We start from the raw sequence: 18354 nt of genomic DNA, 5'->3' as shown, positions 1-18354 counted from the left end.
TTGAAGGCTCAAACATGCTTGCTTGGGTCGGCCTTGGTCACCATGGCACTATATTCGAAATTTACCTGCGCAGCCAGGGCTGCATTTAGCAGTCGCACTCAGAACAACCCAGGCTTTATAGAGCAGTTAACAGGCTAAAGGCGGGCAATAAATATTATTGTATTGAAGGGCTTAAGAAAACATCCTTCCCTCACATAAGAGATCCTCCCTGAGGTAGATAAAATAGGTTTTTAGGGCTCAAAAGCAATGATTGAACAATTGTGTAATACAGTATGAATACTGTTATCTCCCTAATTTCACTTGTTTTCAACTTCAGATGTTTCAAGTAAGTCCTAGTGCTTTTTCTAATTTGGTCATTGTACATCAGCACTAACATGCTTCATAGAAGTGGACAGATGGAGGTGAGTGGCATGTAATGAAGTTATATAATAAATTAATCAGATTGTTGTTGCAAGTATTTAGTGTTACTGTATTTGAAAGTGGATGGATAAGGTAAATGAATGTTCAAGAAAACAAGGTATGGAAGTTGTCAAGGCTTGGAAACAGACTGGGGATCAAGCTTGTTGGATGAAGTGTATATAGAGGAGTACATGACAAAGGTTTGGCACAATGTTTTAACTTGATAGCCAACATTTTGATTATGTGGTGACTGGTGGATAATGTCAAGCACATCTGTGAAGAAAAATTCCCGCAAAGTACGCAAAGATGGTTAGGCATGTGAGGCCGAGCCAGGATTTCAGAGACTTGGGTAGTGTGTGAATGGGTGTCTGCTCCTTGCCACTTGGCGTACTGCTGATAGTTCTCCATGTTTCATGCTTTCTGTTTCTTTGTTTATCTTTACCCCATCCATAGGTGAGAGAAAGAAGTTGCAATGATGATGATGGGAACATATAGTCTTCTACAAACTGAAGTTATTAAACCTCTTTTGATGATTCCCATTTTAATACATGTCTCACTGCAGCACGAGATAATATGAGCTGGAATCAAGAATACTGTAATGAAGCTGGTCACCAAACTCTCTCTCTCTCTCTCTCTCTCTCTCTCTAGTCTTTCATCTTAACTTTGTCTAGATTTTCATCCTTTTGCAGCTTATTTCACATAGCTCAGTGGCACAAGTACCTGTACATTGTACGGTGTGGTTTGTGGAGTGAGGAGGAGATGGAGGGGTGTGCAAGGGACAGCATGGTGGAATGATGAGGTGAAACGAGCTGTGGAACAAAAGAAGAAGGCATGTAGTGACTGGCTAACGAGAATAGGTAGGGGAGAAGATAAGAGAAAGAAGAGAGGGGTATATGTGAGCAGGAAAAGGGAGGTGAAGAGATTGGTAAAGGAAAGTAAGAAGAGAGTGGATGAAGAGTTTGGGAGGAATCTGAGTGTGAAATGGAGTTAGAGTAAGAAATTGTTTTGGAAGGAGGTAAAGAAAGTAAGATAGTGTGAAAGGTGAAATAGTAGGGGAGTGAAAGCTGGGAATAATGGATCGTTGGTGGAGAAGAGAGAGAAAATGAGGAGATAGATGGAGCACTTTGAGGATTTGTTGAATGTAGAGAGTAAGAGCAGTGCAAGTATAAGTGGTTGAGGAATGGCTGGGAGAAGAAGAGATGAGAGGAGAGAGGAAGAGATCTCTAGGGCAGAAGTAGTTGAAGCAATGAAGAAGATCAAGATGGGAAAGGACATGCTGAAGTATGGGGGTGAGATTGTTGTGGAGTGGATATGGAAGTTGTAGAGTGGCTTGGTAAGAGGGAAGGGCTCCAGGGGACTGGGAATCAGGTATAATTGTTCCTTTATGTGGTAGGTGGGGGTGCTTACCATCCACTTACTCGATGTAGTGCTGCTCTCAGGTGTCTGCCCTTTCCTCTCCATCCTTCTTTCCTTCCATTCTCTTCTGTCTTTCTTTCCTTCATTCTTTCCACTTCCTTCAGCCTGTGGGTGACTCTACACAGAGTGACAAGCCAAATGGTTTCCTGTGCACCAGGAAACCATTTACTATGCTGGGTGGTAACCATATAACCAAATTTTGGCGCCTGGTGGTTTAGTGGGTAATTATTGCGCTCCAGTCGGATTGAGCCGGTGAAGGTTTATATCCAAGGGGTGGTTGGGGTTGATTGCTCATGTAATGCCACTCAGGGATGAGTGAGGCTGGTCACTCTCATCTAACATGTCAGGACCAACTGCTTAGCCCCGGGCTCCTACGCTCCTCATGGGGCAATGTAGGATTGGATGATGGATGGATGGATATACGAAGGAAAAGGAGAAAGTGAAGTATGTGGTAACCATAGGGGTATTTGCCTTCTTATTATGGTTCATGAGCAGTTAGCTATAATTTATGAGTCATGTGTACTCTCAGCTTGAATATTGCTCACCCTTGTGGAGTGGATGTGGAGAGGTTACATTAAAACAACTAGACAAAATTCAGAACAAAGCAGCTGGAATTATTAATAACTCTGCTATTATAAATAAACTACCTCCCTTACAGGTAAGAAGGAATGTTGCCTTCCTTGCATTATTTTACAGGTATTTTTATGGCAAATGCTCTGACGAAGTTGCATCCATTGTACCACCTCTCCATGCCTTCCCTTGTGCTACACAGGCATCTGGCAGCGCTCATGGTTGGAACATCACTTAGCCATATTGCAGAACTTCTGCCTATCAGAATTCTTTCATTCCCTGACCTACATCTCTCTGGAACTTGCTTCCCCAGAGTTGTTTCCCTCCAAACTTCAACCTACAGCAGTTCAAGTCCAACTGTTACAGACATTTTATGAATGAAGGACACCAGTAATCTGGTGTATGGATTATTTTTTTTTACCATTTGTTTTTCCTTCCTCTGTTCTGTTATTAAAAAAAATATATTTATATATGTATGGTAGAGTACATACTGATAGGGTTAGGCATATAACAGAGGAGCTAGTTGGAGAAGAACAAGGGGGATTTAGGAAGGGAAAAAGGTGTGTAGATCAGATATTTATTATAAGATGTTTATTGGAGAAGTATCTAGAGAAGGGAGAGAAAGTGTATGTTGCCTTCATGGACTTGGAGAAAGCATATGACAGAGCAGATAGGCAAGGTATGTAGAAGGTATTAAGAATATATAGAGTGTATGGGAAATTGTTGAGTGCTGTGAAGAGTATGTACGAGGGAGCTAGGGCTATGGTGTGAGTGGATGATGAGCTTAGTGAGTTCTCTGATCTAAATGTGAGACTGAAACAGGGATGTGTGATGGCTCCATGGCTGTGTAGTATATTCATGGATGGGTTTGTAAAGGAGGTGCAAGGTAGGGCAGTGGATATGGGAGTGGCCCTGATGAATGAGGGTGAAGTGTGGAAGATTCAAGTGTTGCTGTTTGCCGATGATATGGTATTGTTGAGTGATGATGAATGGGAGTTGCAAGGTTTGGTGAATGAAGTTGAGACAGTGTGTAGGAGGAGGAATCTGAAAATTAATGTAAACAAGAGTAAGGTTATGGTGTTTGAGAGGGATGAAGTCAAAGAATGCACAGTGAGGTTGGATGGTGAGGATATGGAGAATGTGAGTGCCCGTAAGTACTTTGGTAGTGTGATGAGTAAGGATGGAAGTTTTGTGGATGAAGTGCGTGAAAGGGTACAGCAGGGAAGGAAGATTGTTGGTTCTCTGAAAGCGGTGATGAGAAATAGGGAGGTAAGTTTGGAAGTTAATAGGTCACTGCATGATAGTATTGTGATCCCAACCCTGATGTATGGAAGCGAGGTGTGGACCTTGCTAGAAGGGAACAAGTCAAGAGTAAGAGCAGTGGAAATGAGTTACCTGAGAGGAGCATGTGGAGTGACATGGAGGGACAGGTTGACAAATGAAGAAGTGAAAGAACGTTGTGGAGTGGATGTGGATGTAATTGAGAAAATTAGGAGAAATACACTGATTTGGTTTGGACATGTGGAGAGAATGGAGAATGAGAGACCAACTATGAGGGTGTATGTGGGTGAGGTGGAGGGAGGGAGGGGGAGGGGGAGACCAAGGATGAGGTGGAAGGATGGAGTTGAGAGGTATATGAGGGAGGAGGGAGGGAGTTGGGGGGAGGGCAGTCAAATGATGGGTGACAGAGCGACTTGGAGGCGTTTTGTCTGTGGCCACCCTATGCGGGATTAGGGCATCGGGCTATAGATAGATAGACGTTGTTTTGAGTGTCCAAGCATTAAAAAAATCATTATCATCTTATCCACTGTTGTCCCTTGAGGAACATAGGAGCCTGGGGCTAGGCAAGTTGGTCCTGACATTTAAGATGAGTAGTGCTGGGCAGGTGCGCAAACACTTGCGCAAAGCGCAATTGCGCACTGTTGTGCTCCGGGGAATATCGTTTGCGCATTGCACACTGCACGAGACCATGCGCAATATTGCGCTTGCACTTGAACAACTAAATTTGCGCTTGCGCATCTGTCTCTTGGATTGCGCACTGCGCAGTCGGGACACGTGGTCTTGGGAGCTTCCTGTATGTCTGGACAAGGGATGGGGGGGAGGCTCGAGCGGGTTGCCAGGGTTCTGGGGGAGGCGGGAGGGATGGAGGGTAGTAGCATTTCTTAAAATGCTTCAGCAGAGAGAATGTGTTCTAATATTTTTTTACATTATTATTATTAGTAAATAATAAATTAGAATACATTATTTACTAAGAGTAGCATATGCAATTCCTAACAAAAATCTTTAAAACCTATTATTTAAATCAAATATCCACAGCCTAATAATTTATTAGGCTGTGGATATTTGATTTAAATAATATGTTTTAATGATTTTTGTAAGGAATTACACATGCTATTGTATATCTGTATTGAATTATTAAATAAAACGTCTTGCGAAAATGCAGATAAAAGTAAAACTGGCAACATCACAGCCTTTGTTTCATGTCCCTCCGCTCTGCTCTTAGCCCGCTCACTCCTCTGTTTGAACGTCACGAGTGAAAGAGTTACTACATGACGATATTGTGATACCAGCTCTAATGTATGGAAGTGAAGCTTTGACCTTGTTGGAGGGACAGAAGTCAAGAGTGAGGGCTGTGGAAATAAGTTATTTGAGAGGAGCATGCGGAGTCTGAGTTACATGGAGAGACATACTGACAAATAAGGAAGTGAAGGAGCGTTGTGGTGTGGATGTGGATGTGACAGGAAGCGTTAGGAGAAACACACTGAGGTGGTTTGGTAACATGGAGAGTGAGAGACTAACGAGGAGAGTGTATGTGAGTGAGGTGGAGGCCATGGATGAAATGGAGGGATGGAGTGGAGAAGTATTTGAGAGAGGAGGGTGTGAGCTGGGAGCAGGGCAGTGACATGGAGGTGATTTGTTGCTTGTTTGTGGCCAGTGGCCATCCCTTACGGGATTAAGGCGTCTGGCAAAAGAGAGAGAGAATAATAATAAATAAAAGTAAGTACGCTAATTTATATAAATATCTCAATATTTAACAGTAATTCCCACAAAAATATGCAAATGGTTTGCACTAGCGCTTAGCAACATTGTACAAGCTAAATATTAGATTGCGCACTTGCACAAATTACAAATAATAGAAAATAATAATGATAAATAAAAGCAAGAATGCTATTTTATTTCAGTATCTCAATATTTTACAGTAATTCCTACAAATATATGCAAATGGTTTGCGCTTGTGCTTTACGACATTGCGCAAGCTAAATATTTGTTAGATTGCACACTTGCGCTTGCGCAGGGTTCTTCTTCATTTGCGCTGCCCACCACTGAAGATGAGAGTGACCAGCCTCAGTCATCCCTGAGTGGGATTACATGAGATAAACCCCAACCCCCTCTTGGATATGAACCGACATAGGGTCAGTCGGAGCGCCTTAAATACCCACTAAACCAGCAGGCGCCATAGTTTTGTTACAGTATATGGTTACCACCCAGTGTAGCAAATGGTTTCCAAAATACTGATATATATTTGATTACAGAAAAAGTATCTTGCAGTCTTACTCTGTAGCCAGACAACTAATCCCAGAGTTCATCCAGGGTGATCATAACAAAAATGACCCCAGTCCTTTTGTCTGCTGCTGTCTTCTTCACTCTGTCTCAATTCTCTATTTTCCTCTCCCCAGTCTTTCAAAAGTTTTGCTTTTTTACACTCTTTGGTAGCTTTTCACACTTCAGTCTGTTATATGTTTTGACCATCTAGGCAGAGTTCTTGTGCTAACTTTATGTTGGCCTAAAATTGCCACTGCTCCATCTTGAATGCTGAGTAGTAAAAATGGTTTAAAATTAGAACATGGCTCTAGTCATTGGATTGACTCTAAAGTGATACGTAGTTATGAACCGCATTTAGATCGAAGGTGTACCCATAAGGTGGACTTAGGATCCAAGAAACTTGAATGGTGAATGAATGAGGGTGTCCTGTGTACCATAATTGAGCAAACTTTGGTTGGTTCTCAGTCTGTCAAGCTTTTTCTTACTCTTTGGACCGTACCTCATGCCCATCCTTGGTGGGAAAAGGGAGCTGGATGATGATGATGATGATGGTTTTAGTTATGAAGAAGTGCTATGGAGAGATGTAGAGGTGTAATGTCTTTCTCCCATTGAGCTACAGGGAATTAGCTGCAAAAGAACAATAATCTGGTCTAATTCAAAGAGAAAAGAATATAGTATACCTGTTATGGTACTCTGTAACATTTTGCTTACACTTGAGTATATCTTGGTACTCAGTGTCCTAGCCTTAAGCTTCTGTGCTCTAGGTGGGACAATAAAGAATTGGATGATAGAGTGGTAGATAACATGAATATCATCATGGTTATCATCATTGTTCAAACTTAGTTCTGCTTATTCTCATCGGGTGGGTAGGATTTAAAAATTATACCCAGTCTTATATGTCAGGACCAAATTGCCTAGCCCCGGGCTTCTTTTCCTAATGGGGCAACTTAGAATTTGATGATGGATGGATGGATGGAAGTATCTCCAAGGAACTAAGCCATTAAAAATCATTTCAGATACAAAAGCTAGCATTACAGAGGCCAAGACTGCGACAAAGCAGGCCGAAATGAAACTGAAGCATAGCAAGGCAGAGCTGAAGAAGAAGGAGCAGGAAATGAAACAGACTGCTGCCCAGTACACAAAGGACAAAAGTCTTCTGGATAAAATGGAGAAGGATGTAAACAAACTCAAGGTGAGAAGTCTAGTAATCTTTATAAATACCGTCAGACGGGGCTATTTGGACTCTCGGGGCTATTTAGGACAGCTGGCCGGTGGTCGCATATGGTTTTTTCTTTATGAAAACTATTTACTCGACTTACCTTTTTTTTTTTTTTTTTTTTTTTTTTTTTTGAGAGAGTAGAGAGAGATGCTGTATGCTTTGCACTTTAACCCCCTCGTGCACCATAAGTTTTCTGTAAGTGTGTGGGATATGATCAGAGAAGATGCCACGAGAGCAGGCTGGACTCACGCACAAAGGAAAACATTTTCACGTATTTTATTTGCCCCAGAAATTGGTTATAGTGGTATAAATTGTATACCGTCATCTTCCCAGATGTTTATACTATATGACAAGCTAATAAAAACACACAAAATTGATGAGTAAAAATACTGTGAAAGTACTGAAATGAAGTGAGAATTCTGTTGTTCAGCAGGGAAAATAAATGCCCTACACTGTAGCACAAAATTTTGCCTGCATAATGCAAGAGCTAAGCATATGTCTAGATGCAGAATTTTACGAGCTTTCATGTGGTGTTGTCGGAATTCTGATATGACCAATAGTTTTTGACTAAATCGACAAACGTCGTGCAGCCCCCCCCTCCTCCCCCAAGCTGAAAACCGAGAGAGTGCCAACTATTTGAGAATGTTGGCCTGGAAATAGACACCCTCCCCTATGATGCACCAAATATTGATGCATTTCATGCTAAAACATAATTTTTGGTGAATATTTTTGTCCGGAATTGTCTAATCTGCATCCTTTCAGACCACAACTGACAAGTGTCATAGTGCTTCATCGGTTTCTCTTCAGATTAACACCGTTTTGACCATTTTGAGTCATTTTTTGCGAAAGGGTTAATTCTGTGGAGTTGCTATTTTCCTACTCTTTGTTTTAGTCCCTTTTTCATATGTTATCACTGTGTTCATATGGCATTGTTTTTCCTGGAGAATTGGTGAGAAAACATTAAGGTGCATATACCAGACACCTGACAACAGCCCCCCCCCCCTCCCCCCCCCTTTTTTTTTTTTTTTTTTTTTTTTTTTTTTTTTTACTATTAAGGTTTGTGTACCCATTATTTTATTAAATTTGATCAATAATTACTTTCCGGGGGAAAAAAAAAAAAAACGCATAAAAGTCCAGGGCTGTGTCGGACAGTGACACAATTGCTGAAGCATTTTCAGTTTATTCAACCTTGCACCTCCTTGGAACTTGCAAGGACCTTTTTTTCTCATTTATCTGTCTACAGATGGTAAGAAATTACAAGAAGAGAGCCATGGAGATGGCTTCCAGGTTTAAGAATTACTCTCAAGAGAACCTTAATGCAGCTGTTCAAGCTGTTCTGGATGGATGGATGACTTCGCAAAGCTGCCATTGAGTTTAATGTGCCCCGTCACAATTGTAAACCGAAAGCAGGCGACAACTGAAGGGTTGCACATTCGTCAACCAGGACATCCCACCTCACTAACAAGGGAAGAAGAAGATGCAATTGCCCAAATTGTAGTGACTCATGGGAACTATGGCCTGGCATTTGACTCCAAGGACCTAAGGAATTTCATCAAAGTACATCCAGACAGAACAGCCAGGATGGTCGTGCCTTTTGACAACAACCTACCAGAGGGGGCCTGGGTTGCTGGGTTTTATAAGAGAAATTGCCATATTGTTACCAGAAGACACTGTCAGAATATCAGTTGAAAACATGCCGCTGTCACCAGAGCAAATTCAAGATTACTTCTCCCACCTGGAAGACTCCTTGACTGGCTTTCTTCCATCGAACATACAGTAAATTACGATGAGACAAACCTACAGGATGATCACAAATAAAAAATGCTGTTCTTCAGTAGGGGAATGAAGTATGTGGTGAGGGTTATGAACAGAAGCAAAACTAATATCTCCATCATGTTCGCCAGCACTGCGGCCAGGCAAATGTTTGCTCCTTACGTTGTCTACGAGGTTGAGCCTCTCATGGATACATGGACTACAGGAAGTCCAAGCAACTGTCGCTATAACTGCACAACCAGTGGCTGATTTGACAGTCACATTTTCTCAGAATGGGTCAAGATGTGCGCATTGCGTTACATCAGGACGTTACACCAAATAAAACAGATGTTTTACTGGGGATAGTCTGCCCTCACACATATCATTTGAGGTCCTGTCTCTGTGAATAACATAATGTAAAGTTAGTGTTTCTCCCACCAAATTCAACCCTTTTACTACAACCATTAGATGTGGCTGTCTGTCCACCAATGAAGAGAATATGGAGAAGAGTGCTGGAGGAATGGAGAAAAGGAAGCGGAATGCATGTAGGGGTAATGCCGAACTGGTTCTTCCCACAACTGCTTTCAAAATTCCTGGAAGAGATTTGCTGCAAGTGGCCACTGTTAATCAAGGCAGGATTTCAGGCTTGTGGTATTTACCCATTCAAGCCATCTCATGTACTGAATAAGTAAGGGAACGACCAAAAACACACACCAAGGAAACATGTGAGCAAAAACCCAATGCATATGCTCAGTGAATGGTGTGAAAGCACAAAAGCCTACAACAAAAAGAGGAAAAATGTTAAATGTTCCTGCTGGTCAAACAGTAACAATTGAGCCCAGCACCTTTGGTACTGCAGCTCCAAGACGTACTGGTACGCAATGTGAAAGGTCATCATCATCGTATGGTTCCAAAGAGGGTAAAGGGCTCATCGGCGCTTCCTGGAGCAATTTCCTCTCCCTGAGGCACAAGACGGCCCAGATGCTGTCCCACTGGAAAAACACTCTCAAGACAGATGTGCAGCAGGCAAATATATTACAGTAATCCCTCCACTATCCAATGTAATAGAGCCAAAGGCATGTCCGAAAAGTGGGTCCATCCGGAGTGTGGGCCCCTGCCTCCTGGACTGGTACTTATGGACCCTAACCCAGCCTAGCTCAGAAAACCACCTACAAACTCTCTACCGGACATGCATAGCACCTATTTAAGGGTCAGAAAGTATGAAATAAATGAAAAGGAACCAGAGAATGAGGAATTAGAAGTGAGTGTGGAAAATATTTAGCAGTATCCAGGTTACTTACAATACGTCCGTGGCCGTTCGTTACGAAGGCTAACCTGCCTCCTCCAAGGCTCTGGCAGTGGTGAAAATGCTCTTGAAGCACGTACAGTAATCCAGTGTTGTGCTGCACTTAATCCTTTCCACTATGAGTTATACAGTAATTGTTTAACACTGCACATACTGTTCTTAATTGCACCACGCCAGTTTCAGCTGCCAGGTTCAACCGCCAGTTTACACTCTGTACTTAATCTTTGCACTCTGAATTCTAATTTCATGACACTGCAAAACACTGTAAATTCCCATGTGGTCTAGTGGCAAGGTATTGCAGTTTATTCACTGTTTATTTACAAAAACAAGCACGTGCTGTATCCATTGAATGAGCGCCTAGTCAGGATGGTAGTTAGGTGGTAACTGGTGAGGGATGGGGGAAGCAAGCAGCAAGCGTAAACACAGCTGTTCGGCGCTGCGCGTCATTTTCAGAGTATAGTTTTTTTTTTTGGGGGGGGGGGGGGGGCCAAAGGCCCGGGCCCAAAATGTCCGGTAAGGAGGGAGTCCGGATAGTACAGGGATTACTGTATTGCCTCTTTTTGTGATAAACAATAAGCTGCGTTGCTACCTGGGACAACCAGTCAGACAAGTTGAAAGAGAAGCTGACCCCACATGGACTGGTACCTGCTTCAGAAAGACAGAAGTGCCATCAGGGTACATGCACCAACCTTTAATTGCGTTAATAAAACGTAACATGGCTGATGTTAGTGAAACATCAGAGGACCAGATTGTCAAAAAAGTTCCTCAAGTAATTGCCTAGAAAACTACAATTCTACTCAAAAGTCAAGATTTCTTTGAACTGAAAATTGAGTAGAGTCATCTGAAGCTATAGGGTAATCATTAAGTGTAATTTTTGTAATTCTGTAACTAAATTTGCTTTGTTAACCCCTTAAACGCGGATCGTCGCATTTGCGACGGTCGGCCCAAAGGACATAACGGCGGATCGTCGCGTTTGCGATTTGAGTAAATTTTGAATAACCGCGGGCAAGCAGGCTCCAGCTGGTATTGTCTATCAGTACCACCACCCTCTAGCTACAACTAGCATACTTTACCTTTGTACTACTGACCTCAGTTGTTGCCAAATATCGCGTTCCCCCCCCCCCCAACCACCACCACCACGGCCCGGCCAGCCTGGCTTTGATACATGGCAGCGCTCTGAGCGCTCAGAACTGTAAATCTGCGTTCTCCTCTCACAAGCAGTTTATGCTGCTAGGAAACGCTTGTTTCCCCAGTTGTAACACTAGCTTTTTTTCTCACAGTTTGCCCCTGTTTAGCGTCAGTTTACTGCAGGCTTTCAAAGTGAGATTATGGCGAGTTCTAGCTCTTCCCAGTCAGTGCAAGCGGCCGACAGGAACGAGAATAAAGTGGCGGACGTAAGGCAGAATAAAAAGCGCGCCGTGGTGATCTTTTGGGAAGTAATATGATTGAAAATAATGTAGTATACATGTTTTTAGCTGTGAAAATGGAAATGTTTGTTGAGTGACGGGAAGACCGCCACCACAGTGCATGTCGGCCGTACGCTCCGTTGATTTTAGCCTTATTTTCAGTGCTTATTGTACAAATACGGATTCCTAACTACCTTTACGTTGTAGTATAAAGTTTACTGTGACAGAATGAGGCTGTGGTAGAGGGGAAACCGGGTTGCTGGAGGTGTGAAAGTGAAGATTTGGTTACCCAACTTTGCAAGTCTCCACAAGTCCTTGGGTAGTCCACGAAGGCTCAACACCTGTCTCTGGAGAAAGCTGAATGTAAGTACTATCTGCCATACCAAGTATAATGTTCTAGGGTTAATCTCTGATTTTTGGCGAATATTTTCCTACAGGTACTCAGACCGCGATACAACCCCGCCACTCGGGGGGGAACGACTGTACACAGCCGCGTTTAAGGGGTTAATAAAACAAAACAAAAAAAGCTAAAAAACAGTATATTTTATAGAATATTTTTTTGTTACAAAATTAATTTATAAAAATTTACAAAAATTCCTTTTTTTTTTTTTTTTTTTTTTTTTTTTTTTTTTTTTCCAGTTGATTTAAATATTTTATAACATTAGTGTTTGTACAAATAGTTATTATCTTACTAAAGGGCATTTTAAATGAAAATTTAAGGTAGTCCCTGAGCCAAGGTTTTCAGAATGTTACATTAAAATTTTGCCCAAATTTTATTCTTTATCATAGAACATTGTTTTTGCACCATTTTATTCTTAAACCATTGTTCTAGATCCATGGAATATATGAGGATCCTGTGTTAAACACAATGTGTTCTCTGTAGCAAAAGTTTTTTAAAAAGACCGAAAATGTCTGAAATAGCCCTGCCTGACAGTATACTATGTATACAGTGTATATATATATATGTATACAGTATATATATATATATATATATATATATATATATATTTCATCATCATCATCCGGACCTCCCTTTCCACCCTAGGGCTGGGTGAGGAGTAGCAATGTCCAGACAGCCCAGATTTGCCCAGTCCAATGGGCCATGCTTCCAAACACTAATCATTCAAGCCCCTGGACTTCTGGCTCTGTCGGATATGCCAAAAACATTCACCATGTTCTGTAGCTTCATATAAACTTATCCGAGTCAGTCCAACATTGTCACATTACAAAAGGGGTGCCAAATCCCTGATCATGTGCTTCTTCTCACAATATTCATCCAGTCAGCTTGATCTCGTCAGTCCCTTCGCCTCACCGATTTCCATACCTCTCTTCCTCACACAGTCGTTCACCCTATCCCTCCACCTTCTCCATGGCCTACCTTTCCTCTTCCCTGCTTCAGATTTGCCTAGATATACTTTTTTCACAACTCAATTTTTATCTATTATGTCCTTATGATTATACCATCTCAGTACGCTCTCTTCAATTCTGATGTCCACAGATTTCCTTACTCTGCATCTTTCATGAATCACATTATTTTGTATCCTATCCACTCTCTGTATTTCACATACATTACTCAGCAGTCTCATCTCCACTGCTTTCATTTCTGACTGTTAATTTTCTACACCATAGTCTCACACCTGTATGATAAAGTTGGCACTAACACTCCTTCATGGATGCCTTTGCGCAGCTGTATCACTCGAGCCTCTGTTTCTTATCAAAGTCTTCATAGCACCAGCTACTTTTATTCTTTGTGTCACTCTACTTTCCACTTCTTTAGAACATTTTCCTCTCTTTTCTATCACTGTACCCAGGTATTTGAACTCTCTCACCAACTACAGTCTCTCTCCATTCACTGTAACATCACACTGAGAGTCACCTCTTTTGATTACCATCACTTTACTCTTATTTACTCTCAAGGCACGACGCTCAGAGACATCAGCAAAACTCTGCACTACACTACGAAGTTATTGTCTGGAATTTGGAAGTAGGACTGCATCATAGCATACAACAAATTTGAGATATTTTGTCTATCACCATTCATCACACGGAAAACAGCTAACTAAAAAGACGAACAAGAAGCTTCGGACAAGGACTGACCAAACGATGACAACCAAGGACCGGACAAAGGACATGGTACGGATCGCAATATGGAATGTAAGGGGTGCGAATGATGAGGTGAAAGAGAGAGAGAGAGATTGTCCAGGTACTTGAGAGTGCGAAAGTGGATGTATGTGGAGTAAATGAAACTAAATGGAGAGGAGAGAGTGTGAGAGAATGGGAGTATGGATGAGGTATATGTGCAGAAGTAGGTGAGAATAAGAGGGCAAAAGAAGGAGTGTGTATTGTTGTGAGTAAAAGATGGAAGAAGAACATAAGAGAGTATGGATCAGGTGGCTCAAGGATTGTGTAGGTAAGATTGAAAACTGGAATACAAATGTGGGCGATTGCATGCATATATGCGCCAACGCAAGATTGTGCAAGCAGAGTGAAAGAAGAGTTCTGGACAAATGTGGAATTGTGCATGGAAAAGTTTAAAAGGAATGAGAGAGTGTTTTTGATTGGTGATATGAATGGTAAAGTAGGGAATGTGAAGGTGGATGGAATAGTTGGTGAGTGGGGTGTGCCTGCTGAGATAGATGAGAATGACAACACTTTAGTGGACATTTGTGCCGGGAGGGGGTTGGTGATAGCCAGTACCCTCTTCAGGCACAAAATGAGCCACAGGTATACATGGCAAGTGATGAGAAGGGTGGGTGGTGAACTGAATGAAAGTCAGTGATTGATTATGTGTGTGTGGATGAAAGGATGCGAAGATGTGTAATGAATGCATGAGCTTATAAAGGTTGGGGGAGTGGACTTTCTGACCACTACTTGGTGGTGACCAGAATCAAGATCCAAGTAAGTTGGAGAAATAGAAGGGAAGGACAGGAGGAAGGAGTAGTTGCAAGGAGAATGGAAAGGTTACAAGAGGATGAGAAAAAGGCAGAATATAAGAGAGAAGTGAAGGAACGATTGGGTAAATGTGAATTGGAGCTGATGGGGGAATTGGAAGGTGTGTGCAAGATATTCACAGAAGAAATATGTGCAGCATGTGATGTGGTGTGTGGGGTGAAGAGAAGATGGAAGGGGGTGCAAGGAACAGCACGGTGAAATGAAGAGGTGAGACAGGCTGTGGCACAAAAGAAGAAAGCATACAATGAATGGATGAGAAATTGGGGCGTGGAAGAAGTTGAGAGGTGGAAGAAAGAGTTATATGTAGAAAGGAAGAGAGATGAAAAGATTAGTAAGAAGAGAGTGGATAAGGAATTTGGAAGGAATCTGTGTGTAAAGTGGAGGGACTGTAAGAAAATGTTCTGGAAAGAGGTGAAGAGAGTAAGACAGGGTGGCAGAGAAGTTAGTAGGGGAGTGAAAGATAGAAATGGTGGATTGCTAGTGGAGAAGGGAGAAAAAGTGAGCAGATGGAGAGAACACTTTAAGGAATTGTTGAACATAGAGACTGGAAGCAATGCGAGTATAAGTGGCTGGAGAATGGCTAGGAGAAGGAGGGAGGTGAGAAGACAGGAAAAAATCAGTAGGATAGAAGTCGTGGAAGCAATGAAGAAAGTCAAATTGGGGAAAGCCCCAGGAATTGATGGAGTGTGTGATGAAATGCTGAAGCAAAGGGGAGAGATAGTAGTAGAATGGATGTGGAGGATGTGCAGATTGGCCTGGGAGGAAGGTAGAGTCCCGGAGGATTGGAAGTCAGGTATAATTATTCCCTTGTACAAAGGAAAAGGGGAAAAGGAAGTGTCTTCTTAGTATAATAGGAAAAGTGTTTGGTAGGATACTTATTGACTGAGTTAGGGAAATAACAGAGGAATTAGTTGGAGAAGAACAGGGAGGCATTAGGAAGGGAAGAGGTTGTGTAGATCAGATATTCCTTCTTAGATCTTTAGTGGAAAAGTTTCTAGAGAAGAGAAAGAAGTTGTATGCAGCCTTCATGGATTTGGAGAAAGCATATGACAGGGTGGATAGACACGGATTGTGAAAAGTATTAAGAATGTATGGAGTAGATGGGAAGTTGTTGAATGCTGTGAAGAATATGTATGATGGTGCTAAGGCTGCAGTGCGTGTGGTTGATGAACTGAGTGAATTTTTCTCTCTGAAGGTTGAGTTGAAAGAGGGATGTGTCATGTCTCCATGGTTGTTCAATCTGTACATGGATGGGGTAATAAAAGAGATGCAAGGTAGGGCAGTGGATGTCGGAATGGCCCTAGTGAGAGAGGGTAGTGTTTGGAAACTCTGTGTACTGTTGTTTGCAGATGATACCGTGTTGTTTAGTGAAGACGAAGGGGAGTTGCCAGGCTTGGTGGATGAGTTTGGGAGAGTGTGTAAGAAACGAAATCTAAAGGTGAATGTAGGGAAGAGTAAGGTGATGGTCTTTAAGAGAGGTGAAGTCAGTGAATGTACAGTACAGTGAGGTTGGATGGTGAGGAAATGGATAATGTGAGTACATTTAAGTACTTGGGTAGTGTGATGAGTAAGGATGGAAGTTTGGAGGGTGAAGTGCTTCAAAGGGTACAACAAGGAAGAAAGGTTGCTGGTTCCTTGAAAGCAGTGATAAGAAACAGGGAAGCGAGCATGGAAGTGAAAAAATTACTACATGACAGTATTGTGATACCAACTCTAACATATGGAAGTGAAGCTTGGACGTTGTTGGAAGGACACAAGTCAAGAATGAGAGCAGTGGAAATGAGTTATTTAAGAGGAGCCTGTGGAGTCACACGGAGAGACAGGCTGACAAATGAGGATATAAAGGAACATTGTGGTGTGGATGTGGATGTGATAGGAAGCGTTATGAGGAACACACTGAGGTGGTTTGGCCAAGTGGAGAGGATGGAGGGTGAGAGACTACGAGGAGAGTGTATGTGAGTGAGGTGGAGGGGTGGAGAGGAAGGAGGAGGCTGAGGATGAGATGGAGGGATGGGGTGGAGAGGTATATGAAAGAGGGGGGTGTGAGTTGGGAGCAAGGGAGTGAAATGGCGGGGCATAGGGCGACGTGGAGGCGATTTGTTTGAGGCCACCCTGTACGGGATTAAGGCATCTGGCAATAAATAGATAGATAAACTAAGAAGACATGTGCCACTATGATTACCACGCACTTCTTTTTCCCCTCCCCCTTTGTACAGGGGAATAATTGTCCCTGACTTCCAATCCTCCGGGACTCTACCTTCCTTGAGAGTAAATGTAGAAAAAAATAAAATGATGGTTATAGAGAGAGGTGACTCGCAGTGTGATGCTGCATTGAAGAGAGAGAGACGAATTGGCAAGAGAGTTAAAATACCTGGATACAATGATAGAATAGAGAGGAAAATGTGCAGAAGTGAAAGTATAGTGATACAAGGAAGGGAAGTAGCTGGTACAATGAAGGCATTGGTAAGAACCAGAGGCATGAGTGTCACAGCTGTATGAGGCTTACATGAAGGAGTGTTAGTAACAACTTTTACATAGGGATATGAGGCTATGGTGTGGCATGAAAATGAAAAGTCCAGAGTGAGAACAGAGGAGATGGGACTGCTGAGCAATGTATAGGGAGTACAGAGAATTGATAGTATACTTAATAATTTGATTCGTGAAAGATGTGGAGTGAGGAAGCTTTTGGACACCAGAATCAAAGAGAGTGTACTGAGATGGTATGGTCATGTGGAGAGAATGGATAACAATAGAGTGGTGAGAAGGGTATATCTGAGTGAATTTGAAGGAGAGAGGAGACGAGGTAGGCCAAGGAGAATGTGGAGGTATATGGTGGATGAGTGCGTGAGAAAGAAAGGTGTGAAAGTCAGTGAGGTTAGGAAATTGACAAGAGATCGAGCTGGCCGGATAAATATTGTGAGGAGAAGCACATGATCAGGGATTTGGCACCCCTTTTTAACAGGACTGCTTCCGTATTGACTCTATCGGATACGTTTTTGTGAAGCTACAGTACGTGGTGAATGTTTTTGGCATATCATATAAAGCCAGGATTCCGGGGGTTTGCATGGTGAGTGAATGAAAGTGTGGCCCAATGGATTGGGCAAATTTGGGCTGTCTGGACATTGCTACTCCTCACCCTGCCCTGTGGTGGGAAAGACGGTCCAGATGATGGTGACGATGATATCTTTTATTGGCAGTCTTTTTCTTGAGATCCAGCAGTTCGTCCACATACAGTGTATGGCACCACACAATCCATATGACTCTGCTGGCATGCAAATGCTGTGTTATCTATAGTGAATCATGCTAGGAATATGACATTCAGGACAGATGTGATGGTATGAGTAGAGATATTTTTGTTAACCCATGGATTGCGAGCCACAGCTCAGGCTGGGTAGCGTCGCGTTGCGAGCCACAGCTCAGGCTGTACTGGCTGTGCATCACCGTAAACAGCTTGACCCCCCCTCACAAACTTACTCATGGCACTATGCAAAGATGGAGAGAGAGAGAGAGAGAGATTTTTTTCTTTTCATCAATGCCCAGGATGTTTATCTCCAAATTTATAATAAACAAAAACAAGATTTTTTTTTTTTTTTTTTTTTCTCTTTCTCTCTCCCACCACTCCCCTACGTAAACCTATGCATGGCCCTACGCAAAGATGAAGAGAGAGAGAAGGATATATATATATATTTTTTTTTTCCACCAGATGATGCCCTGGATATATATCTTCAAGTTTATAATAAACAAAAAGAATTTTTTTTTTTTTTTCCCTTCATTTTTTGCACACCACGGGG

At 42.3% G+C, this 18354-nt stretch overlaps 1 protein-coding gene across 1 annotated transcript in view; it reads left to right on the top strand.

Moving 5' to 3' along the window:
• Positions 1-18354, top strand: part of SMC2 (structural maintenance of chromosomes 2) — a 109633-nt gene that overhangs the window by 37329 nt on the left and 53950 nt on the right. The window contains exon 9 of the mRNA XM_080274174.1: positions 6945-7120. Coding sequence (XP_080130300.1) covers positions 6945-7120 — 176 coding nt within the window. The remainder of the gene's footprint in view (positions 1-6944; positions 7121-18354) is intronic.

This window comes from Coenobita brevimanus, chromosome 57, assembly GCF_032717465.1.
Source record: "Coenobita brevimanus isolate Jiangsu-jjx chromosome 57, ASM3271746v2, whole genome shotgun sequence".
NCBI lineage: Eukaryota > Metazoa > Arthropoda > Malacostraca > Decapoda > Coenobitidae > Coenobita > Coenobita brevimanus.
The sequence above is the reverse complement of the archived record's forward strand: the minus strand, read 5'-3'. Positions and strand labels throughout refer to the sequence as shown.